This window comes from Crinia signifera, chromosome 1 (genome assembly GCF_055691185.1).
Source record: "Crinia signifera chromosome 1, ASM5569118v1, whole genome shotgun sequence".
Classification (NCBI taxonomy): domain Eukaryota; kingdom Metazoa; phylum Chordata; class Amphibia; order Anura; family Myobatrachidae; genus Crinia; species Crinia signifera.
Window position 1 is genome coordinate 108,367,759 of NC_139217.1, and position 27,479 is coordinate 108,395,237.

General features: G+C 44.1%; 1 protein-coding gene across 1 annotated transcript; it reads left to right on the top strand.

The window, feature by feature from the left end:
* Window positions 1-261: 261 nt before the first annotated feature.
* LSM6 (LSM6 homolog, U6 small nuclear RNA and mRNA degradation associated) lies at window positions 262-9,008 on the top strand. Its single transcript, XM_083171213.1, has 4 exons — window positions 262-407; window positions 2,513-2,617; window positions 3,502-3,615; window positions 8,758-9,008. Exons 2-4 carry the CDS (start codon window positions 2,524-2,526, stop codon window positions 8,790-8,792), a joined length of 243 nt encoding a protein of 80 aa, XP_083027339.1. The 5' UTR covers window positions 262-407; window positions 2,513-2,523; the 3' UTR covers window positions 8,793-9,008.
* Window positions 9,009-27,479: the final 18,471 nt, after the last annotated feature.

A 27,479-nucleotide genomic window follows, 5' to 3' on the forward strand; every position in this document is an offset into this window, starting at 1 on the left:
GTATAGCAATATCTGCTTTGCTAGCACACACACTGCTGCACACCGAGTAATAATATAAATCATTATACAGGCAGTCAGGACTGAGGCAGCAAAAAGTACGCAGGCCCGGAACACACACACACCCTCCCCGCACATTATAGACACAGACACAAACAACAATCTGGGAGAGAACGCGTCGCCGACTCGCCGTCCCCCCTCTGTGACACGCCCCTCGCACCGGAAGAGGACACCCATTGGCCAAAGGCAATTCCCCGGATTTCCAGGGCGGTTGAGCCGGAGTCTTCGCTTACTGGTTAGGTTTGTTCCAAGCGAAGATCCGTAGAGAGGATAAACGGCGTGGAGCGGAAGAATTAATTCCCCGGCCACAGTGTGAGAGCCGTGTGTGTGTACGCTGTCCTAGATATACGGTATGGCTCTTTCCCTCACACTAGCAGGGACCGTTTACCATTAGATGAGTGGTAGAGAGCTCATTTCGACGTCTGTGCAGCAGGCAGACTGATCTGGCTGATAGTTGTGTCATGCGCTCCAGCAGTGCCAGCTGCACTTCCCACTGTTAGGCTAGAGAGGCACATATATATATACACGTTCTATATAGGGGGGTTCTACCGATAATGATAGGGGGGTTCTACCTGGTTTAGCCTGTTACTTCCCATGGTCTGGGATAACAGGGTTCCCATTTTTCCGTGATTAGGCTTTCAGCAGCGCAGCTCTTGCCATCTATCTATCATCACCCGTCAATTTTTTTTTTTTTTGTGTTAGTCCGTGGTTTGCTTTTTGTTCATATTGCTTGCTGACACTAATACCCCTTTTAGACATACTACCTGGGATTTTGTCCAGGTTTACCCGGGATTTTCAACCCAGGTCACTCCCGGGATTTTAGTAACAAACCCCCTTTCACACTACACCTCAAATCCGGGAAAAACCCGGGTATACCCCTTTCACACATAAGCCAGGCTTTTCAAGCATTTCAGTGTTTCATCATTAAAATGGGACACACCCCGGCAGCAAAAAAAAAGCAACATTACATGTTTAAAACTGAAAAACCCGGGTAAACCCGATCAGACATAAACCAGGTATTATACCCGGGAGTTAAATACCGGGAAAAACCCTGGTCAATTGCAGGTGCTCAGTATCCAGGAGTGAAATCCCGGGTATACCCTTTCAGACGTACGCTAGTCCCGGGTTTGGGTGCGTTCATGTGAAAAAACCCGGGATTTTCGCGTATGTCTGAAAGGGGTATTACACACGTATTCACACAATGGCCGTAACTATAGCGTAATACACTGGATGAGAAAGTAAAAAATGTATTACGCAGAAGAGCCTTTCTGGGCAATATATTTTACTTTCTAATCTAGTGTGTGTGTGCATTGTTAATGACACACTCCCTCGTCTGTTCAGTACTGAAGAGGGTGAACCTCATTAACGTGCGCCCTGCTACCCCTGTGTCGCTCCCACCCCACCGGCATTGACAATTGTATATGCCAGGGGTTCCTAATTTTTTAGGGATCACGCCACCTTACAGTAGCAGAGTTTTTTCATGGCACCTCTAGGCCAAAAGTTTCTTACTGAGAAAAATCTTAAATTAGGTAAATTGTGTTTATATGTGATCCTAAGGGTCAGTTATGTGGGGAGAGACAGGATTTGCTTCTGTTTGCCCACCTGTTATGATTGGAAGCCACTAACTGGTTTTCTCTATTACATTGACCATAAATAACTTGAATTGGTCCTGGACCACCAATCTGTGGCACCCCTGCAAGTGTCCCGAGGCACCTTAGGGTGCCACTGCACACAGTTTGGGAACCACTGTTCTATTGGGAGAGGGGCCCCATTCAGTGTGTTGCTATGGGGCCCACAATGTTCTTGTATAGCTCCTTATTCACACTGTTATTCTGCTTTTGTATTTTTGAGCAATAAGAATACTGTCTGCTTGGTATTGCTCCCATTTGACACCTATAAATAACTACACAGCCAGTGCCATATTTGATGTGAACTTAGGGGGTCATTTTGGTTGGTTCGCTCCCCCGTGCGTTCACATGGAGTAAGGTCTTTAATCTGTGCATAATGAATTATGCACATGTGTAGGGTCCCTGGTCGAACGTACTCGGCGACTTACATGGTAATGCGGGCAGGAGGTGGTGTGCTGGGGGAGCGCGGCTGATGTCACATGACGTCTGCCACCCACCCTGTCTTTGGCCGTAAGCCCGCAAATATGTCAGTCTCCACTGACTTATATTTAGGAGGCCTGAAGAAATAATTCGATGGTCGGTGACCATCAAATGATTTCTCTGCCAGCAGGACATGTGAGGGGATATGTCTTGGTGACACATCCCCCTCACATGGTTGCGAGGGGATGTGGCGATTTGGCGGGGCAGGCCTTCTGGGACTCGGGAAGTGGTGAGCTTTGCAGCTTATAAAGTCAACCAGAATCAGGGCCTTAGTGTACTTTTTTTGCTTTTTAAGTTCTCTTTGAGCATTGGAAGATTTAAGTGACAACTGCACTTCTGTATTTCAGGAAAAGTCAGAATGAGTTTGCGAAAACAGACCCCGAGTGACTTTTTAAAACAAATTATTGGACGGCCTGTCGTGGTAAAGCTCAATTCTGGAGTTGACTATCGAGGTAATGGAATAACTGTTAAATGTATTTATTTACCTATTATGTTGGCTCTCTATACATCCCTCTTTGCAAATGATCATGTGATTTATTAACTTTCTATAGTGCATTAATTAAATCAAGTGAATGCCTGGGTTAGGAAACTTCCAAATTACTAATTCATGTAATGGGCAAACATTTACTAAAACACATGTCAGCAAATATAAATTAACCATTCCTGACATAAGAAAGCAATGGTTACACGATTGTATGATGCAGGTGATGACTGGCACTGTGCAGGATACCATGCGGCATGTCTTCGGGTGGATTCAGTATTGAATCCCGGCGGTCGGGATCCCGGCGTTCAGAATCCCGACGCCGAAATGCCGACAAGGGGGGAACGTGGATCGCCCCCCCCCCCCCTTGCGGGCTCGCTGCACTCGCCACGCAGCGGGCCCGGTGCCTCGCTACGCTCGGCACACTAATTTATTCTCCCTCCAGGGGTGTCGTGGACACCCCAGGAGGGAGAATGTGTCGGCATTTCGGCGGTCGGGATTCCGGCGTCGGGATTCTGAACGCCGGGATCCCGACCGCCGGGATTTTAACTGCATCCCCTTCGGGTTGGCAGTGTAGCATGGCAGACCGTCAGATATCAACTGCCCGGAAACAACAAGTTGGGTTGATATTGTTAAAGTGTGGTTTGGACATTCTCAGGACAGGCCTATGGAAGCCCATTTGATTAGGTTTGGGAGGAGTTTATCTCTTAGCTATTTCCAAAAATATCTGTAAATGGTATAGTAAACTCTTTACCGGAAAACACTGTATTTGGACTGAACAGACTGTAGCTAAAGCAAGATAATAAAAATAAGTCTTACCATATATTACTAAATATTTCCCTCTTTAATATGCAGGTGTCTTGGCATGTTTAGATGGGTACATGAACATTGCTTTAGAACAGACAGAAGAATATGTCAATGGACAGCTGAAGAACAAATATGGAGATGCATTTATCCGTGGAAATAATGGTAAATCAAAATGCATGACTTGCAGTCCAGGCATGTCCAGACTGTGGCCCTCCAGTTGTTGTGAAACTACACATCCCAGCATGCCTTGCCATAGTTTTAGCATACCCTAATAGCAAAACTGTGGCAAAGCATGATGGTACCTGTACTTTCACAACAGCTGGAGGGCCATAGTTTGGACATGCCTGGCTTACACAGTCAATCCACATTTCAGGTTTATTATTTAAGAACAACACTGACGATATCTAATACAAATGTGCTCCAAGAAGATGTGTGTTTACATTGATATCCCAGGACTTGATTCAGAGATGCACATTATTGCATTTGCAGCTGCCATTCCAGTATGCATCGGCTGTGAAAACATGCACTGCTGCAGCACCTGGATATGTATTCAAGTGCCCATTGGCCAATTTGAAAATCCCTGCATTTGTTGCGGATCAGTCGCTTATGAGTAGCCCTTGGACCACACAGTATGGCTGCAGCAAGGAAAAAGCCAGAATCATTGCATATTAAGGTGCATAAACACTGCAAAAAATCGCTGGCAATATGGTCGCTGAGTGACCATATTGCCAGCGATTGCAGTGTGCACTGGTGATAAATCGCCGGGTGCATGCTCCCGTTTTCAGTCCCCTACTGGTCGCTGGTCGACCAGCTACTTTCCCTGTCTTTTCTCCCGGCAGTGTGTCATTTTCATCAGCAACCATCTCTGGTTGCTGATGAAAACGGAAAACACTGAGCAATATATTGCCAGCGATCATATTGCTCCGTGTGTACACAGCTTTAGTGCTCACTCTAGCACCCTCCCGCTAATCACAGAGGAGGGAATATTTAAATTTAAATTATTAAAACTTTATATTATATGATCTGTTGGGGTCACTGATCTAGAGTAAACATTTCATATATTGGTGTATTACACTTTATTTAAGGAAATTAATGACCAATAAAACGGTTTTGTATTGGGTGAGAAATGTTTTTATTTTTCATAGCACTCCTGTCATACAGTATGGGGGTGTCATTTATTTTGGTAAACATACAGAGCTGGCCGTATACACAAGCTGTAGTATATAGCCTGGTTTACTTTTGAGTGACCAGTAGTAAATGTGCCTGTTTATACTAGGAGATAGAGCGTCACAAAAAAATATACTGTAGTACGTGGCCAGGGACATTCATTTATATCTAATAAAATCACCATGTGAAAGAGAAACCATGACACACCAACAAAACTGAAGGTTTTATTAAGTTTTCGTCCATACACACATCCTATGTCCTGAACTTTACTCCTTAAAAAAAAAAATATGTATCAATTTTGGAGGACAAAACTTTACTCCCTTTATTTGTTTACCCTGCTGTTACTTTGAATTCCTTCATGTGACAGATCAGGTGTTTAACCCTTTGAGGGATCAGCCTCTCTGAGAGATGTTCAAAATGTCTGCTAAAAATGCCAGCGTCGCTCACATTTATTATATAAATAAAAAAAAAAAATGTTGTGTTATGATGACTAAAAATGTTTGCTTGGCATATTTTTACACCTATTTTGACATTCACTTGCCATTCAGGCTTAATACTGATATGTTTAACTATGGTCACTGGTTTATTAGCCATGTTCTGAGCAGGCTTAAAGGTACACCAACTTGCTATGCCTTTGTGTAAAATACAAAAGTTACACATTCTACTGTCAGTCCCATAGCTTTGCTTCTTGGACTCAGAGAACCGCTGGTGCCATTGCTCACAACCAGGTACCTTTTGCTTACACATACTGATTCTGAAGTTATCAGAACTGGTCTATAATTAAGATTTTATTCAGACTCTTTTAGACATTACAGTCCCCCTCTGTTGAATTCTTCCTCCTTTGTCCTCTTTCTCCTTTCCCTTATGGATGCAGCTATAATTACTTAGCTGTGTTTTGAAGATCAACTGACCAATGCCTCTATCTGCTAATGTTAACAAACATTGATATATTTATAAGCTTGAATGTATATTTTGGATCTTAAACAATTACACAGTCATTTTAATAAATGCTGGCATTGTGGTTAACCTTTTGAGTGCCAAGTGAATTTGTCAAAATAGGTGTCAAAATTAGCACGCAAACATGTTTATTCATCATAATGACCTGTAATGTTTACCTTTTTATATAGCAAATGTCATCAATCTCCCTTTTTTTTTTTTTTTTTTTTTTTTTTTTTACACATTTTTTTATTTGAGTTTGTATAACGAATGTGAGCAACGTTGGGATTTTCAGTGGATGTATTGCACATCTTGCACAGATGTTGGCACTCAAAGGGTTAATCCATTTTGCTGCAGACAATTTACATTTTAAACAGAAACAACAAGGTAAAGCAGCGCTTTCACACAATAATTACTGACAGTGTATGCATCAATCTCTAAATAAAAAAATTAATAAATAAAAAAATACATGAAAATACAATGATAAAATGACAGTAGGATTGATAGGACCTATTGCATGATATAGTCACCACTGATGAATCGATGAAACCTGCTCTGATCTTTGAAATAAATGTCCAATGGAACTTAGAGGGAGTCCGTCCATGTGTTATAAGTGACCTGTGGATGCTTGGTTGATGGCCTGTTGGCAGAAGATGGTATAGCCAGCCCGGGGAACCTTTATATTTGCGCAATCCAATTCCAGGAGTAGTGGACGGTCTGCAACCTCAACGATGGATGGTGGGACAGGATCAGAAAGTTCAGCAGGTGGTCGAATAACAGCTTGTGGCAATTGGCAGTGTGACTATTTCTCTGAGGGTTGGTCCAAACGCACCGCACTCTAATTCTGGGGAATTGACCACCCCCATAAGCAGCTGCTTGCTAAGACAGCAACCCATATAAAAGCGCTCTAACATTAACCTTGGTTAATATTGCACAAATTTACATTTTAACTTGTCCATGCATTTGCAGGGAATTCCCTCAGTTCAGGTCATCGCTTTGTCTTATGAGTCTTTTCCCTTACTTCTAGCATTTAGCTGCTCATAAGATTGTCTCCAGACCTTATTATTGCTTCCATACAGATGGAGCCACTCTCATCTATTCATTTAATAGGATTAAGTGAGTAATAGGATTAACTATGTATTGTATTGCAGCTGAGAACAATAGGATAGCCCTGCTGAGCCATGGCCTAAGGAAGATAAATGAGAGGGGCTACATCTGTACATCCCACTATCTCCTCTCAGTCTGAGGTGGACTGTATTCAACCTTGCTGTGTTTTTTTTTTAGTGATCCATTTCTTATACAGCACAGCAAGTTCCATTTTGCTTTACAATTGGAAATAGGGATAAAACAATTTGGGTAGTTACAGTCAAAATGGTTGAAAGGCCCTGCTCGCAAACTTATAATTTATATGCTTGTGTTGTTGTATTCTCCAGCACTATTTAAAATTATAGTACAAAAAGAAACCAAAAATGTTTTAAGTTGAGCTCAGCTGTGGGTACTTGTGTATTATCACGGCGCCCATTGCATCGCATACCAAAAGGCATGCGATGGTATGCGATATCGTGCAATGTCATACAATTTAAAAATTGTATAACATTGTATATGGCATACGATGCGATGCGATTAAAAATTGTATAAACACCCTAATGGGTGCTTACAATGTTAAATGCACCCTCACGCCACCCCCCACTATAAATGTGAACCCGAAGCGTGGCGAGCGGTGGCGGTACGCGTCCTACGACCTTTTCATACCCCCACTATCCACGTCGGCGTGGATTTGATTTTATAAAGTGTGGAGAGCGCAGCGAGCCCGAAGCGTGGCGAGCGGACGCGGATACCTGTGAAGCCCGCGAGGGGACGCGGATACCTGTGAAGGTATCCACGTCCCCTCGCGGGGCTCGGTGCGCTCGCCACACTTTATAAAATCAACTCCACGCCGACCTGGATAGTGGGGGTATGAAAAGGTCGTAGGACGCATACCGCCGCCCCTCACGCGCTCGCCACGCTTCGGGTTCACGTTTATAGTGGGGGGGGGTGGCGTGGGGGTGCATTTAACATTGTAAGCACCCATTAGGGTGCTTATACAATTTTTCATCGTATAGGGGGCTAAAATCGCGTCACATCGGGTGCATGGCATGCGAGGAAAACATTGCGCGATCAATATCGGGGGCACTGTGATAATACACAAGTACCCAGCTTTGTTCATTTTACAGTGGAATAAGATTGAAACTGGATTTACAGTAATCTTCTTAAATTGGTTTAGACACCGCACACTGCTATCCAAAGAGTTTGTCAAATGTATCTAAAAACTAACCTATAGATGTACAGGTAGCAAAAAGTCTTGTGGTTTTATGACCATTAAATCCAGTCCTTAACTCCATAGAAATTCTGTGACACGACGACAAAGTTAATGTCCCTTATGTTGCTCCTCGACTAACATGATTCAACTTCTAAAATTTGGCATATACTGTTCCATCTGTGGTACAGGCGACTACAAGCTAGAACACCCCTGCCAATGAGGGTTTAAGTAAATATTAAATTATGTCAGTATTTTGAATATTTACTGCTTCATGGTAGGGAAAGGATCATAACATTTTATTAAAATAAAAGGTAGGCTGCAAAACAAAGGCCAGTGCCTTATAATAATACCTATTTAAGGCAAGTTTTGTGAAAGGTAAACTTAAATATGCATAATAATAATCTGTCCTGTTTCTGTCATGCGCAGTAGTGAGAGCAGAGGCCTGCTCTGCACAGGCCCCACAACTGCGACAGGCAGAGAAGACCGAAAGCAGAAATGAGACCTGGGGTCTGGGTAGCTTGGTCATAGTTAGCTGACATGACTTGGAATTTGCTATATAATTTTTTTATCCAGATGAATGAAGTCCTATTTTGTAAGTTAGAAGTGTCGTTTAAATTTTGAGTGCAACGAACCTCTATGCTTTTGTGAATACTGAATTTACCACAGATTTGCACAGTAAAACAAACGGGTACATTATGTCATGCTGATCTTGTCATCCACTAGGTTGTGCTGTCATTTGCTGAACTGACTAGTGCTACTAAAGTTTTGTTGTATCTTTGATATCTGGCTTAACTGTTCAATATTTACTTCATATGTATATATTGTATAGGCTTACTGTATTTTACATATTTATATTGCTGCAGCATTACTAATTTGATCTTTTTTTTTTTTTTCCTTTTCAGTATTGTATATAAGCACACAGAAGAGGAGAATGTAAACATAGATTTTTTTTTTTCTTTTTTAATTCTTATTTTACTTTTGTATGAAGAGCCTAGCTGTCCAGATCATGGAAGACCGACACCAAGTTCTGTGTTTTGAGATTACGATTTAAATCTTAACAAAAGGTTTTTCTTTATTTAATGTGAAAATGCAGTTCATTGCATAAAACATTTTTTTATATGTTGTAGAATAAAAAAAAGTTATGGAAAAGTAATTTTGTGTGGTGTTGTTTTTTTCTGCATCTTTACAAGTGCCCCTGCATGAAAGTGTTGTACTGTAGGTTACTGTATAAAGGGGCAGTTAGCACTTAAACTTATATGCTGGAGCATATATTTTGGACGTTCGATGGCCCATTGGCCAGTGTGTACAATCGATATATCTGTGAACAGCGTCGTTCAAAGAGATATAGATATCGCATCGGCTGTGCAAAACATCGTCCTGTGCGTACGGGTGTTCCGCCGACTGCTCATACAGCCACTGCAGGAGCCGCCTGTCATTGAGAGCTTACTGGGCGGGCACAGTTTGGTCATCAATCACGACAGATAGGGCAGTGTGTATGGAGAACACGCTGCCTGATCTGTCCATAGTTACATCTGCAGATCAGTTGATGATCTTATCTATCTATCTGGGTGAATCCGCACTCACATCCCAGTGAGGTGAACGATTCGGGGTGCACAACAAAGGACATTCACCAAAGGATGACCGAATATAGTCCAAAAGCTTAATAAAAAGCGAGAGTACTCACCATAGAACAGCTAAGTCAGCAATCTTTAATCAAAATCCATAAATACTAGTCGACGTTTCGACCCTCATGGGGCCTTTGTCAAGACACAAAAAATACATGTCCACAGGAACACCAGGCAAATGAGTTGTGACACTGACACATGTTAGCAAGTGTCCATATATACCCTTCCCATCTCTGCAATCACTTACATCTGTGCAACTAGGCATTCAATTGGTTGACTATGACCAGCACCGAAAAGCACTAAACATACATATCATATATAGATGGCAAGAAAACATGCGCGATTCCAGACAGTCCAGAATTCTGGCTACTCAACCTACACCCCTCCCCCCTATCAAAATATAAAAAATCTGTACTGAAATATCTCAATAGCGCAGCGAAGGCAGTCATACCAGTCCATTGGAGATCCACCTCCCCTCCATCCCTCTTAAACTGGTTCCAAAGAATAGAGCTTTACAGATCGATGGATGACATTATAATGTCCTCCCCAGACAAATTCCAAACATATTCCATGATCTGGCTCCCTTGGCTAGAATTCTGTGAGACAGACAAATACAAAAGTATTGTTAACAAGCCTCAACCCCCGTCTTGAGCCCAAGCACACAAATAGGAAACAGCGCAATCCCTGCCAGACGCTTTAGCTGGTTCCCACACCCAACTTCTTCCCCTTCCCCTTGCTCTCTCTTTCTTTCTTTCCCCCCTTCTCCTTCCTTCATAATATATTACTGAGACATATTTTCTGTTAAAACTGCACACAGCAAGTTCATGCTTAAAATGTTTATTGGGAATTATATTCAAATGTAATGCTTTCCCTCAAGTCACATTCCTGATTTATACTTGACTATAATACTTTCTTTTTTTGTGACAGATAAGATTGTTTAAGTATGAGCCTTTCAAAAAAGAAAAGAAAATGTTCCCACTGTTGTAACCTTTCATTTGTATTCTAACTCAAATAAAAATTTAACATGCAAAAAAAAAAAAGAAAACATGCGCTATGCGGCGCCTAGGCACACTGGAGTAATACAGACACATTACACTTGTGTGGCGAACGCAATGAGCGTCAAGTGGCATTGCCGGAAAAGGTGGTGGCTGCCATGACTAATATGTCACAGCAGTCCAGCCGCCAGAATGACATTCTGGCGGCTGCCATTAACAACCTTGCACAGCAAACCAGCCACCAGAATGACATTCTGGCGGACCTTGCCAGCACCACCAGGGCGCTTATTGCGGGCTAGTCAGCTATTCCACCTGCTGCCCCACCCCATGCTGCCAGAAGGGAGCCACAATCACCCCCTTCCTCAGCAGTTGAGCCTCCTCAATCCACGGTCCGACAAGGACGAAGACCTGCTGCCCTCAAGTCCCCAACATCCAAGGGTAAAAAAGGGAGGAAAAAATGATGTGGTGCCACCTTATTGACTTTGTGTGTGGTTTGCCCCCAAATCTTGTCCTTTGCTCTGGAGGGCCACTTCCTGTGTGAGAACTCTATTGATTCCCGTGTAAAGGGTACCAAAATCTGTAATTCACAATCTAGAAATGTAGGGTATTGTTTTGATGATGTGGACGGGCTAGCCTAATTCCTGGATGATGCCGATCCGATGCTGGTGTGGCTTTTGATTTCAGCATGCACCTGTTGGGTCTCACATGTTTCATGTAATGGCACATTTTGTTTTGTCTGGTTGTATTTTTTTACATTTTTGTAAATTATTATTACAAAGAAAAAAACTTATTTTGCTGTGATGCATTGCTTAACAGCAATAAATAATTTTACAAAAACTTACATGAACGTATTTGAAATGTTTTGTGTGCAATGTGGAACATCAATACATTATTTGTGTGTATGTGTAGCACACATCATTGAGTATGCTGTTGAAGTGATGGTTTAATCATGGTTGCCTACCTGACGCTCTCCATGAGGGAGAAAATGTTCTGTTCCTGGATTTACCGGATAATGTTTGATTGCCATCACCTGTGGTAAGCTACTTAATTGCTGAGAGAGGTGTTTAACCGCAGGTGATAGCAATCATACATTACCAGGGAAGTCCAGGAACCGAGCATTTTCACCCTCATGGAGAGGGTCAGGTAGGCAATCATGGGGTTAATGAGACATTTGTAAGAGAGGAATACACATACTCCCAAGATGCCCCTCTCCAAGAGGGACACAATGCTCTGTTTCTGTACTTCCCCTTAATTTGTGATTGCAGTCACCTGCTTTGAACAGGTTAACTGATAAGAAAGGTGATTCCACACAGGTGATGGTAATCCTAAATTAAGACAGAAGTCCAGGAATAGAGCATTGTGTCCCTCCTGGAGAGGGTCATGTTGGGAGGTATGAATACAGATGTGTCCTCCCTTCCCAAACAGCAGTGATGGATGTTGATAGTGAGTGGTAGAGGTCAAGATGTGTGTTTCCACCAAGCATGTAAAAATGGATAGTGTGAAACAGTCACCTAATAAGGTTCAAAATTCCATGTTAGAGTGGTGGCCAGATGTAGGAATCCTTCACCAGAGTTAGGTGGTGTAAATCATGTCCTATTTGCCATCTTACATACAGAGTGTGAAAAAGACAGATAGGAGAAGATTGGCTGCTTAAACATCAGTGTCCAATTTATCAATTTGTAAGATTGTTTCCCAGATTGTGTGCGTGAGCAGCACAAATTTGTAAAACATTGCAAGTAAAAAAGGTCTAACAAAACCACATTGTTGCTGTTAGATGTGATAGAGGTGTATAAATAAATAATGTGAAGTGTATGTGTGTGTTGCATTCAGAAAGTTGACACATGTCGATTCCTATGAATTGTGTATCTTGTTGTTCTAACATGACAGGCACACTTGCATTAAGGATGATGGTTAAAAGAGACCTAATTCCACATATTCCAACATGTGTCTTTAGACTAATAAAAAATAAAAATAAGCCTACCTTGAAATGGTGACAAGTGTAGACAGTGAACCTTCCAATGTATTTCAGGGCTGTGTATGGCTTGCAGGTACTCAATTGAGGTATTTCACTAAATAGGCTGCAGCATTGGTTAATATTACGTCCAGGTGCATGTAATTTAGGTGTGTTTGGTCGGTTTCACAAACTCCGGCTTCTACCGGACGGTCAAATCCCGCACGGCCAGGAAGCCGTGCTGCACACATTAGTTGTGAATGGACACGGCATTACGGTGTGTGCCACTATGTGTAATGGGCATAATAGTGTGTAATGCCTCCATAATGTGTAATGCCTCCTTTTTGTAATGCCACACCTCCTTTCCATGAGACCACGCCCCCTCTTCACCACGCAAGGTGGGCCTGTGTGCTCAAAAATGCCAGGGCCGATTTCTGTTCCCAGTCTGGCCCTGCACCTCCGTATACGCCCAGTTTTGCCCTCTTTTCTGGCCTCTCCCCTAAAAATGCACACATTACGCCCACTTTGACCGTGTGTGAGCGGACAGGAGTTTTTGATCAAAAAGGTCCGTACGCGAGCGGTGTGCTGTCGCTCACTCACTCGCTAATATTAGAAATGTATTTTGATCTGAATTTTTTTCTAACAGGTGTGCTAATCAGAGGGGGTGCCTTCACACTGTATGGTCACACCACTCCTACCATTTGATCTGTGTATAAGTACTGTATACTGGGGATGCTACTACATAGCCTACTACACCCAGCCATGTGCGAATATACAGTGTTTGGAGCAAACTTTAGTCTGGCGATTCTAGCGGACACTACTAAGCTAACCATAGAACACTCTTACACCATAGTGGCTCAGCCTGCTATAAATCTATACAGTATACGGCTTATCCGCCCATACCTTTACACAATCAGCGCAACGGCTGATTGGAGTCGTAATTGCGCTGTCTATAATAGCAGGCTCTATATATTGATAAGCCTTTGAATCTGCATATAGTTATTGCTGATCTCCGCGGATAGCAATGCACTAATGCAGAGTACTTTTAGGCTTTGTAATCATTTTTTGCCACCTTTCAAACGGTCGACACAGTTGTACTATCTACTGGTCAACATAGGTGTCAACTGTTCTCTGTAGTGCTTATTGGAGGGCCTCCCCAGACATAAGGCTGAAATGTAACATAACTCTACAGCCCTTGAAACCTATATTGTATCTTGTCACTCCAGACAATGGGCCTTATTCTAATTCACTCTTTCTGACAAATTCCTTCTTAGATGGACAAAACCATGTGCACTGCAGGGGGGTAGATGTTACTTGTGCAGAGAGAATTAGATTAGGGTGAGTTATTTTGTTTCTGTGCAGGGTAAATACTGACTGATTATTTTTACACTGCAATATAGATCTCACTTTGAAGTAAAACCCCACCCAAATATAATTATATCTGCACAAGTAACATCTGCCCTACCTGCAGTGCACATGGTTTTGTCCACCTAAGAAAGAATTTGTCAGAAAGAGTGAACTAGAATAAGGCTCAATGTCCACATGGTGAAGCTGAATATCAATGTGCACAGAAACTGTTACACAGTGTGAACCATAGATTGGGTAATAATTTAATCTGTTTAACGGCACCATTTAATAAAGTATTATCTAGAACTGCACACGAGTGTGTTTGGCAGAGAAATTCTGCTTAGAACACACGATTGCAGGACTGATCTTATATTATCTCTACCCTCTTGAAGGAATAATAAGGGTGACCAATTCAACCCTATTAATTATCTGTGCTGTTCGCACCGCATAAGACCCACAGTTGCAAATCACACGCACTAGTGTCATCACATAAGATTATTGCACACTGCTTATATTTCACCGTATTGCTTGGCAGTATTGTAAAGTTATTATAATCTATTTGTTAAATTGTGGTTACAGGGGATATGCAACCCCTTGAACTTATACAGGAAGAACATCACGTGGCTAAGAGACCATTCATAGTGCCTGCACCCTCCTCTGGCAGCGTAACCCCATTTAGACACTTTTCACACGAGATATCATATCTGATTTAATACTTTAAGTGTCAACGGGAATCACCTGTCGACAGAGTATATATACAGATAGTCCAATTGTGTCGTGTGAGTGAGTGAGCCGACATTTTTTAACACACCACATTTATGTTGTTTTGTCTTGTGTGTTTTTATATTTCGCTCTTTTTTTAACAATGTTAATAAAAGTTAACTTTTATTTGTGAAAGTTCATAAAGGTGCCACACCGAGACATACTTTTTCTCTTCTCTGTTCTAACCCCCATAATGACCTACACCATGGGTCTTCAAACTGTGGCCCTCCAGATGTTGTGAAACTACAAATCCCAGCATGCCTTGCCACAGTTTTGCTATAAGGGAGTGTTAAAACTGTGGCATGGGATTTGTAGTTTCACAACATCTGGAGGGCTACAGTTTGAAGACCCATGACCTACACTATCACTAAAGTTCTTAATGATACTTATCGCCCAGACATGATGCTGACTTGGATCCAACAATCAGTTCGTTGTCACTGCAGCATGCAATGTACCGATTCCTGCCTTTTACAAGTCAGCACTCGCTTTGCCCCTATGAGCACATGACCAGCACACCTCCATCCACTTTTAACTGCATTTTTTTATATTTGAGTATTGAGTTCTTACTTAGTCTCATCCAGCCCAGCTCCTTGTTTCTGTAAAAGAAGAGGAGTTAAGAGCAGGTGAGAACAGGCTCAGGGCTGGCAAATTCAAGCAAGTAGCCCCCAGCTTTTTGAATGAAGAGGGAGCAGTAGGCCTGATCATCAGTGCTGCTGCATCCTGTCTTTATCTGTGGTTCACCATCTCTCCCAGATAAGACAGGGTTCTCCCTGCAGTATTTTGCCCTGTAGCAGTTGTTTTACCCCCTTTGTTGTGCTAATGGTCCCATACTGTTTGGTGGTGCAGACCTGGTGGTTGTTTACCTCAGTGTGGGGTCATTAGGGGCAGATTTATATTTATTTCATCACTGTGCATTGTTGCGCCCACATTGTGTGTTATCCCATCCTAATCACCAGTGTGTCCTATTTCCTTTGTGTGTCATCTCTCAAGTATTGTTACTCCCCTGGGGCTTCTGGGATTTCCCCGTCTCTTGCAGGGTTTTAGTTAGCTTGTCCCCTTGCTATCTTCCGTCCATGACGGACGCGTTGTCAAATGTAAGACCTGACTGCAACGGAGTCTGGGCGGACCTAATTCGCCCTTACAGCCGTCAACCCCAGTCTGAGGCAACAGAGTCAGGGGTTAGCGGGGATACCCCCAGAGCCCTAACATTATAACTGGCCAACAAAAATAACTCTGGAGCTCAGTTCAGTCCTCTCAGTCCAGCAGTTTGTCTTGCCACAGTTTGTCTTGCCACAGTTTGCCCTGTCACAGTTTGTCATATCACAGTTTGTTTTGCCTGGTCTGTGACCTTGCACAGCTATATTATGCAGGCCATGCAAGAGTCATTAGCTGCTTTAAATTTTGGCGTTCATTACCTTTAAACCTGGGCGGTTTGAGGTTCTGCAGCAGTCTCTACTGCAGCTGCAAGAACTCTTAACCAACATTTTTCTGGTCCTCCCAGAGGTCACTGGGGTTCAGTCAACCCCTAATGAGACCCTGTCTAGGAAATTTTTAGATCATGAGTTCTCAGACCCAGAGGTCCAGGGAAAGCATAGAAGTGTTCTACGGCCAAAGCTTTCACTGGAGGAGCGTCAGCGACATAGAAACTTAAATTTATGCTTATACTGTGGAGATTCAGGCCACTATCTCCAGGCTTGTGAATTGCGCAACCCTGGTGGTGGCTACAGGCTGGAAGGATGCCTGTCCGCTGGCATCAGTTGAGAGGCAACAACAGTCACGGAACAGTCTCTCACTTGGTAACAAGTGTTTCAAGTCACATTTTGCAAGAAAGCAGTGTATACATTACAATTTACATTTTGTACAATAAAGTATTAAATATATACAAGGGCACATATCACTTTACATTGCATAGTTATTTACAATTTTACTGTACAGTATATTACTGTCTGTACCTTAAGGGCATGGTGGCCCTAGTTTCCCGCTCTGACCTGCGGACTGGTTCAACCAAGCAGTTAGCCTCAGTTGTGTCATGCGCCAGATTGGGCTGGACCCGGCCTTCTGTAGGCAGGTCGGCCTCCGGACTCGACTTACAAAAATGGGTTGGGGTGAAGGATCTCAAACCGGTCATGAAAACCAGCAGCTCAATGGGGTCGTGTAAGGATATGCCTCCCGGGATTCCCCGTCCCTCCACCTCAGGTGAGTCTTTCTCTCCTGTTCTTCCACGGTGTTCTTCGACTGCACCTTAAATCACCGCGTCCGGTCGGCAATGAGCATGTGGTGCCTCTCTTTCCCTTTTTCTAGACCTGTTGATGGCCTGCTGCATCAGGAACAGGAACTTTTCACTCAAGATTGTTGCTTATTCATACTCGCTGCCAGGCCTCTTCTTCTCAAGTTGGGCTTCGGCCTTCCTGGCTTCCTTTGGGATTAAAGCCGGGACATTGGATTCGGATGGTGGCGTCATGGACTCTATGCCTTTGGGTTCCAATCGGTCCAATCTCTCTCTAACTGCCACTTGATGCACGGTTTCACTGCTACTATCTTGATTGGTTGCACCAACATCGGTTTGTTGAAAGTTGGCTTCTCTGAAATCCGCATCTTCCTTCATTTTATACTGGCACACTTTGCTTCTGGGGAACGTTGTGTCCTAATTACGTTTTGAAGGCGTTGCTGCACTGCTTCACTTTTCCCAACTGGTCTCTCTTTTAACAGCTCGCCTTGATTAGGGATGCCAAATTCTGGTGGTCTAGGCATCTGGTCAGGCTGGGGAGGACTCACATTAGGCCTGTTGGTCTCACCCAGGACGTCCCATAGTCTTCTCTCCCTCTGTCTGTGCTGGATGTGTGGCCGGTGACTTTGAGGATCATTGTGGTCATGCGTGGAGCGTTGACGATCACTGTGGCCTACGGTGTATCTGGTGCCTCTTACAGCAGCACCACCGGGACCTGTCACGTTAATGGTCTTAACACCTCTTCTTCCATTGGCCAGTCCAAATTCGACCCATTCTCCATCTGCTAAGGTCCGGAAGCACTCGTTCCGATGGGTCTTCTGGATGCCCATATAGTGGACGTATACGGTTCTCCCGTTATCTGCTCTTCTGATAAAACCATAGCCAGATGCTACGTTAAACCATAATACTTGGCTGATCAACTTTCTTCTTCTAGGTCGACGATCCTCGACATCAGGTAGCACACTTACTCGGTCTTGGTTTTGCAGCAATGTTCTGGGACCTGTCAATGAGTTTCCTCCCGAGGGTCGGTCCCTTTTTTCGTTTAAAGTGAGATTCGGGCAGTATCTCTCAATATGCCCACTTTGATTGCACCCTCTACAAATCGGTCGGCCTTGTAGGTCGTACTGGTCGGTGGGTCATCGGTCCGATTTTCTGGTAACCTCCTGCCACGGACGGTTTCTTGTGTCACAATCCTGACGCCATTCTCTGCGTCGGTTTCTGCGGAGTTCTTCTAATTTCTGTGTCACACGGGACAAATTAAGCATCACTTCTGCCATCTGGCAGTTTAATGTTTCTATTGGGTCTGGTCTAGATGGGGCTTGTGCTTGCTAGAGAACTGCTCCGGTCTGGGCTAGGGCATTGATGATAGGTGCCGCCGTCATTGCTGCTGGATTTCCCTGATCAGGTGACGCAGGAAGTCGTCTCCTCCTTGTGGTCGCTGTGGGGGTCTCTGCGCGATCTGAGTCTGACATTGTTGAATCCTGTTCACGGACGCCAAGTGTAATATCGCCAAACTCAGGTGAGGTGTAGTTGGTACCTTGCCTTCTTTACTCCTGCTGGTCACGGTCCTTCTGTGGTCGTTGAGCTTCACTCGCCTGAACTCTGAGGGCAAAGAGACAAGGAACCCCAAGGAACAACACCCCCCCCCCCCCACACACACACACACACGAAATAACAGGTTCACCACACGTGAGGACGGTGAACAGATGTTTTATTCTGCAGCTCTGGATCACGGATCACCATCAGGGGAAAGCACAGAATAACAAGTAAAATGTCTGACAACAATATAGGGGATGAAAGGATAAATGTATATTGTGCGCTATGAGACCCTATTACCCAGGTCGCAACTCGCACGGTACACGGCACTTTTAATTACAGGTAGATAATCAATGAATTATGAAATGAGTTTCACTGGATTAAAATTACAGATCACACATGCACTGGAAAATTTTACTGTGACACAATCACTTCAAAGATACTGTGAGCAATGAGGCCCACAATATGCGCTGGGCTGCACTCCTCACAGTATGCTGCAGAGCAATATGAAAATGACAGTATGAGCACATAGAAATATGACAACTTCCAATTTAAAATACAAATTTTTTTATTCATTTCCCTTAAACTGCGCAGTTTACCCTTAAAGTTAGGTACCTTTGGCCTAGGTGCACCAAATTCACTGCCAAGTGAAGTATAGTAATATAGCACCGGAATTAACAGGCTTGGGCCCGTACAGTCTCCAATTGGTCCTGGTGAATTACTGGAGAGCAAGTGGGATGGTAGTTCCTGCGGGCCTGTCACTAAGGGGCTGTGCAGTAAGGCCTCTATTACAACAGCGGCTAAATATCCACGGCAGAGTTTGTAGCTGCTGGCCTGAGGAGGAAATGAGGGCAAGGGCCACTTGTGCTCTGGACTTGGAGGTAATGAGGGCTCAGGGGGATAATGAGGCGCCCAGGAGGGGTAATTCATAGATACCCGGGGTACTGGTGCCGTTCCCAGCTCCTGCCGGTCATTGATGAATCAGGAGCACACTGCTGGAACAACTGCTGGGCACTTGTCACACTGCTGGGCACTTTAACCTCACTGCTGGGCTCTTCTCACACTGCTGGGCACTTGAACCTCACTGCTGGGCACTTGAACCTCACTGCTGGGCTCTTGTCACACTGCTGGGCACTTTTACCTCACTGCTGGGCTCTTGTCACACTGCTGGACACTTGTACCTCTCTGCTGGGCACTTTTACAGCCACACGCAGATTCTTTATGGCCGCCGGGTTGAGGCTGTCAATCACTGCTGCTGCGGTCTCGCTCCCTTATGCCGCCCATGTCTCTCTTCTCAGTAGCCACTCAGCAATCAGCCTTCCTAGGCTGTCAATCACCGCTGGGCTGGCTCTCCTTGCGGCTCCCTGGTTCGCCGCTCCGGTCCCCGCTGGCAGCGGCTGCGTGTGTGCGAGTCTGCCTATCAGCCCCAGCTCTCCAGTGCGATCCTTCGGTCTGTCGGGAGGATCGAGCTGCAGCGTGTCACTCTTTAAAGCCGCCCGCACTTCTCCGGTCAGTCCCGTCCTCCTCACTTCGCGCTCTCCTCACGCCCTGCGCTTTCTTACCTCTGCTTACTCCTTACAGGCGCTGGCAACATATCAATCTGCCCAGCAACAGGCTGGGACGCCCCACAGACTTGGCGCCCTCTGAGCCACCAGTAAAAAGGGTCCCAGTAATTTAGTCTGGAGATCCAGCTGCTGGGCAGTTGCCTAGCAACCCCCCGAGCATACATGAGCCCACCATATTGTTAATGGGCAAACAAAAGGGCGACAAGAAAAGGTGGGGTACCCCTGGTTCTGGGATATCACAATAACACACAGACACATTACAAAAATAAAACTGTAATACATTCTACAATCACTCATGCATACTTACCTACTGTAGTAATTGGGCAAAGTTCAGATGTGGCTGGCTTCCAGTTTGCACAGTACTTTGTAGAATAGAAATCGTTTGTTGCCACACTATAATTGTCATTCTGCATTAGAAATAGGAGCATGCCTCTCCTCATGACAGAAATTACATATCTTGGCTTGATGCAATTACATGGAGCCAGACAAATGTATAAGCAATATTAAGTTGACCACATTATATGGGGAAATGTATTAAGCCTTCAAGAGTGATAAAGTGAATGGAGATAGTAGTAGTATGTACCAGCCCCTAACTGTCATTTTCAAACATAGTCTACAGTATGTCATGACATTTAGGAGCGGATTGCCTGGGAGTGATAAGATGGAGAGATAAAGTAGCATGTACCAACCAGCTCATAACTGTCATTTTTCAAACCCAGCCTATGCCGTGACATTTAGGAGCTGATCGTCTGGAAGTGATAACATGGAGATATAAAGCACCAGCCAATCAGTTCCTAATTGCCATGTTATAAGCTGTATTTGACAAATTACAGGTAAGAGCTGATTGACAGCTACTTTCGCCACTTTCTCTCTCTCTCTCTCTCTGCAGTATAGTACATCTCCACCTTATCTCTGTATACTTTATATCCTATCCAGGGCATAGTACATTAACTCTTTTATCTTTCTACATTTTATCACTTTCCAATACTTAGTGCATCTGCCCCTCTGTATATATACTGTGAGACGCACATCACTACAGTTATACAGCCTTTATGCACCAATTATCCATTTAGGAATAACAATTACATTACATGCCATGACTTTCCTTATGCAATGCTGCCTGTGAAGTGTAAGCAGTGTGACACTGCTTTAGTGGAGATTATACCAATATGCTAAGCAGCAGAGGGTTAGTGCCCAATTTTGGTTTGGCATTCATGACAGTGAAAGCCAAGCTGCTGCAGTTTGGGGTAGACCAGAGCCAAGAAGAGAAGGAGGGAGGCTGGGCCAAGGGGGCTGAGATATTGAGTTTTCAAACATGGAGCTCGGTGATTCTAGTTATACATCGGATACTGCTCCTTAATTGTACTTATTTTTATCCCATGTATAACTCCAATAATGATATGTAATCCCTAAGTGCATTTATGTTTAATCATATTTAATTAGGCAGTAAATTACTGAGCTATCACTTTTAGTGTTTTGTGAAACGTGCTTTGTATCTGTATCTCCGGCAGTGTTTTGGTTCTGGATCTGTTCCAAAACTCCACCCTTCAGTGTTTTGGATCAGTATTTAAAAAAAAAACATTAAAAATCGCTAAAATCAGAGAATTGTTTTTTTTTTTTTAATATTCATAATATTGTTTTTAGGCCAAAAGGTTGCACCGAGGTAGCTGGATGACTATGCTAAGAAACACAAGTGGACAAACACGTGGCCCATCTAGGAGTGGCACTGCAGATGGCCCCAAAGAGCACATAATGCCAAAAAAAGAGGTGCCAGGTGCAATTGTCCTTGCCCTGCATCACCACCAGTGGGTCGGGTAGAAAATCTTAGCTGTTTCCTCGCATCCACAGGTGTGGGTGAAAAGGAAGGAAGAGCTGTTGCCATGTCACGGTCCACTTCAGATGACAATCTCCTGACCAGCAGGTCTTTGCACCTCTGTACACTTGTGTTCGCTGGAAACAGACACACAACATAAGCTTTAAACCGAGGACTGAGCATGGTGACCAGAATGTATTCCTCTGACTTTATTAGACTGACCACCCTCAAATCCTGGCAAAGCATATGAAGGGCTGGATGAACCACAAGAGCTACATGCTTTGTGGAATCACAATGCTTTAGCTCCTCCCTCACTTTCTCCAGCTGCTTCTGCAACAGCCAAGACCAGGGGAATGACCTGACTTTGCACAACATGGAAATCAGGCTTGAATAGCCTTTTGCTGCTCCTCCATCCTCTGCAGCATATAGAGGGTGGAGTTCTAGTGCGTGACAACCTCTTGTTTGAGGTAATGGCAGGCCAGGTTGAGGAGTTTTTGGTGTCGCTCCAGTCTTTGGCAGGCAGTGGCAGAATTGCGAAAATGTCCCGCAATTTTGTGGGCCACCACAAGCATCTCCTGCACACTCCTGTCACTTTTAAGGAAATGCTGCACCACCAAATTTATTGTGTGGGCAAAACATGTCACATGTTCAAAATTGCCCATATGTAATGCCCAAACAATGTTACTGGCGTTGTCCAATACCACAAATCACCAGGAGAGTCTAAGTGGGGAATCCACTGCGCCATAATTTCCCCCAGTTTCTCTAAGAGGTTGTCGGCATTGTGCCTCTTACTGAAATCAGTGATACACAGCATAGTCTGCCTTGGAAGGCACTGGCATTTCAGAGATGCTGTTGCTGCGGAAAGGCGATGATCTAGCCAATGGGCTGTCACAGTCATATAGTGCTTAGATTGCCCTGAACCAATTGTCCACATGTCTGTGGTTAAATGGACAGTGGGTACATTTGCATCTGGGCACTGAGGACACTTTTTCGGACGTCTCTGTACATCCTGGGTATCACCTGCCTAGTGAAGTGGAATCTAGATGGGATTGGTTAGTGAAAGACGTAGCAGTGACTTATTAACAAACTTAAGGTGATGCATAAGCGAGGATGTCTCTAGGTGTCTGACTTAAGGGCCTGCTTATTGCAGCATTACATAAGGTACATATGGCAAGACAATTGTTGTCTTCTGCCCAGGCATGGAGACAGCCTTTTGCATCCCATGACAACAACTGTCTCGCCTGGTGCCTCATTTAAGCAAACCACATCACTTCATCAGCAGCATCCTCCTTGTCAACTTCCTCCTCAGCACCAGATACATCAATATCCTCCACCTGGTGTACAACATTGACACTTTCAATCTCAAAATCAGGAACTGGACTGTGGGTGATCCTTCCAGCATATGCAGAGGGAAAGTTGCAAATGATGGAAGGAGCCACCTCTTCCTGTACAGTGATTGGAAGGTCAGGCATAGCAACCACCAACACCCTTGGACGCTCTTTGGGGATTTGTGATACCATGTCTTTAGAAGGCACAGTTGTTTGCTGTGTTTTTGATGACAGCTTAACTCTTTTAAATTTTCTAGTGGAGGGAGGATGTGATGCTGAACCACTAGTCATGATCATAGGCCCGGGCATTAGCCATTCCTTGCCACTATGTGTCGTAAATGGCATATTGTAAAGCTTATGTTTCTCCTCAAACAATTTAGATATTTTTTTCTTAGTGTTACAGAACTTTGGCATTTTGGATCTTACATGCCCTCTATGATGACATGGGCATCGGCCTTGACAGACGACTTTGATGGCATTTCATGTTCTACGTCATGACTAGTGGCAGCAGCTTCAGCACTAGGAGGAAGTGGTTCTTGTTCTTTCACTATTTTATCCTCCAAATTTTTGTTCTCCATTATTTTTCTGGAGTTATAATAATATGCGGCACAGGAGAGTGTAACACACACACACACACGGCAAATCCTGAAAAAATTAGTTGGATTAAAATAACCCTTTTATTTTGGGGTTATTTATTATATGTGGACAGCACAGGAGAGTGTACCACACCACGCACACACACACACATACACACACACACAGAGCAGAGCCTGAATTTTTTTTTTATAAATTAAAATAACTTTTATTTTGGGGTTAGTATACCACACACACACACACACACACAGCAAAGCCTGAAAAAAATATAAATTCAAGGCAAAGTCTGAAAAATGCCGGAGTGAAGATGGCAGCGGTTGTGGGGGACTATTATTGAGTTCGGATCTCACGAGAATCTGATGGCGTTTTGCCTTGTTCTGCGAGCCGGACCTGATGGGAAATGCCGAATGGCACTCAGATCACAGTTCAGATCGCTGCCATTTGGTGTCAGAAATTTGGTAGCCACTTATCCTTATCCCCACTGTACCGTATATGAGGCAGTCATACCTATCTATTGATCAATGTTATCCACAAGCACACATCGTTAATTGGGGAGTAGACATGGTATTGGGGAATGAAGTCCGAACAGTGCAGGTGTGCCCAGACCATTTGCACGCAGACCGTCGGGGCTGTTTGACATTACACGCAGCCATTGCAGTCCTTTGCCTACCTTCGCAGCTACAGTAAGCTGTGCATGCAGGGGGCTATCATTAAGATGCGAGCTCTCCAATGTACAGTGAAACATTCACATCCGTGATTCCAAAATGTTGCACTCCTATCGTAGGGGGGGGACCTGGCATGTGGGTTGGCCTTGCCATGTGCTGGGCAGCCCCCAGCATGCTGGTATAAGGAGTTGTAGTTTTGTGATTACTTACAAAACTACAAATCATACTGAATATGTACCATTTTCTGTAACACACTATGACAGTTTTGGTAAATTATTGATCACAGTTGTGCTTGTAACACAGGGAGAATTGTGTCCCATCTGTATTCAGTTGTTACTAGAATAGTCACAACTGTCCTGAGGTAATTCTTTTGAAAAGCAAGTGTGTGAAAGACTTTTTCTATAGATATTTGTGCAAGGGATTAGAATCCTTAGTGACTGTGTGGTAAGGGCTGTGGTATGTATGATGGAGACATCCTTTTATGCAAAGTGAAATGTCTACATTCATGTAAAAAATCTAAAAACTCCTTGTGATATCTACGATGGGCTTCAGGGTATCTGGGTGCAAAATGTTTTCCTTAAATTTGCTTTTAATTCAAAATGGTCTTAGTGATTTATTTACTATATGAATGAGTCTGTTTGAATGTGATAAACTCTGAACCCACCGAATTGATTGTGATCTGCTGTCATCATTGTGTCGGCTGGCAGGGTTAGGCTAAGTACCATCATGATCGGTCATCAGGGGGCGGTTGGTGGGGCTCTGTTTATATCAGAGTATTTCAGAGTATGATTAACTGATTAGTAAATATGCAATAAATATATACAGGAACAATTTTATAGGAACCAATTCAGATGGGCATATAAGTAGGCAGTAATTACACCCGTACTGCATGTACAGAAATAAGGGGCTAATTCAGCATGGATTGCTAATCAGAGGATTTGTAAATCGTATGATTATTGAACAACTGCGCATGCGCGAGGGGTAATAGTGACTGAAGTATAGATCAAAAATGTAATGCGGCTGGACTAACAGGAAGCTTGCGTTGGGGGTGGAAACCTGACATTTTCTGGGTTTTTGGAGAGAGTCTGTGATGCCCAGCTCCTGTCTCTTCCGCGCCACCTCGTCTTTATGTCATTTTCATCTTGCAACCTGTCTCAATTGCTGGTTACTTACTCACAATTGCACAGATGACAAAAACTCTTAGATGGTTATTGAATTGCATATGGAAATGTGAATGGATTGCAATTAGCGATCCATTCTCAGTTCTGTTGCAATTTAATACCTCTTTCACACTGCACTTGTTAAACGGTATATTGCCGTTTTTTTCCCCTTTGAAAACGTTTAAGGCTGCAGTGGGAAAGTGCCAGAGTTGATTTACCTACACGTTTCAGAGCCGTTTTTTATGCAGTGAGAATGGCTCTGAAACGGAATTTAAGATCCCACACTAGTCTTCCCCCTCCCCTGGTACCCCCCCTCTCCCCTGGTACCTTGCAGCTGGTACCGACCCCCCTCCCTTGTACCTTGCATATGGTACCCCCCCTCCCCAGTTACCCCCGCAACCCCCCCCCCTCCCCTGGTACCTGGCAGCGATCCATCCGGGCAGCATGGTAGGCAGAGTAGGCAGCGGGCATTCCAGGGCTCCTAGTCGGCAGGTCCCAGCCTGATGCATGAAAGCATCATGCAGGAGTTTGATGCAGGAGGAGGCTGCAGCTGGTGCACAGACAGCGGGGGCACCGGGGATCCGGCAGCGCGGTCCGTGCTCAGGAGGAGGAAGCGGAGGAAGGTCCATTAGGAGATTGTCATTTCATCGGCGGGGGTCCCTGCCGCAAATGGGAAATAACGGAGCAGTTCATTAAATATGCGCATATTTAATTTGCGGCTCATTAGATATGTGCATATGTAATTTTCGGGGCCGCTATTTCCCATTCGCGGCAGGGACCCCCGCCGATGAAATGACAATCTCCTAATGGACCTTCCTCTGCTTCCTCCTCCTGAGCAGGGACCTGCCTGGATCCCCAGTGCCCCCGCTGTCTGTGCACCAGCTGCAGCCTCCTGAATCATGCTCCTGCATCAGTGGGGGCATGCCGCTGCCTACTGCACTGCCCCGCTGCCCGGATGGATTGCTGCCAGGTACTAGGGGAGGGGGGGAGCAGGGTACCAGGGCAGGGGGTAGGGGGGTACCAGGTACCAGCTGGCAGGTACCAGGGGAGGGGGGAGCGGGGGTACCAGCTGCCAGGTACCAGGGGGGTACCATTTTTGTACCTTTCAAAACGGGTTTAATGTGAATGGTACATAAACGGTAATTAATCAGTAATATACCGTTTACAAGATGCAGTGGGAAAGGGGTTTCCGACTAGACACGTTTTAAAGTCCCATTTAACAATACCGTGTCTTTACCCGTTTCTGCAGTGGGAAAGCAGCATAACAAGGGGCGTTTTCTGTTTCTGTCTGGGCAGCGGCTTTCTCACATAAGCGTTCCAAGAAAAGTATCACTGTGTAAATGTCTGTGAGTACAGAATAAGTATGCATGCTGAGAAAGAAACTATAAAATACAAGTGGTTCTCAGTATGCAGCTGGACAATAAAAAAAAAAAGTATAAAATTAAATTTCAAATGTAGATCAACAGAAGACACCTTTGCAGTGATGCTATACGTTTGTGTTTTTTATTCTATACAAAGTATTTCATTTCCTCTCATACCAGGAGGACCAAAGACTTCTGCTACAACAGATACAAATCCTTCTGCTTACTGCTGTACTAAAGTTTGTATACATACCATTACATAGAGCTAGCTAAGATAGATTTGCCAGAAAATAGTTTTTTTGCAATCTTTTGCCTTATACCATATATTTTTCTGAGAATACTGTGTATTTCTGTTTCTACATAAAAAACAACTAACAATTCTAAGTGTTAAGGAGATGATTACCTATCCATGTAATGTATTCCAGCTCCTGCTGTTCTGTGTGGAGAATATAATCTCCATCATACAGTATTATGGTTTTGGACAAGGTAATAAATGAGAATCCTGGAAAAGACTGACCTGAGAAGAGTTGTGATACCTTTCTGTTAGTGTGACGAGGACATTTGTGTGTCACCTCCGGGATGGCAAGCATTTTGATGTTTTGAATCCTTTTGTTCCAACCAAATCCTATCCTGCTGGGCTGGCAGGAGTGACAATAACATTTCCCAACTGGGAGTTAAAGGATGTACAGCCTGAC

What these genes read in the sequence shown, in the direction of transcription:
- LSM6 (XM_083171213.1), top strand. Translation starts at nt 2,524, where the DNA reads ATGAGTTTGCGAAAACAGACCCCGAGTGACTTTTTAAAACAAATTATT. An exon ending in TTCTGGAGTTGACTATCGAG is followed by an intron (nt 2,618 to 3,501) that starts GTAATGGAATAA and finishes TTTAATATGCAG; the next exon opens with GTGTCTTGGCATGTTTAGAT. An exon ending in ATTTATCCGTGGAAATAATG is followed by an intron (nt 3,616 to 8,757) that starts GTAAATCAAAAT and finishes TTTCCTTTTCAG; the next exon opens with TATTGTATATAAGCACACAG.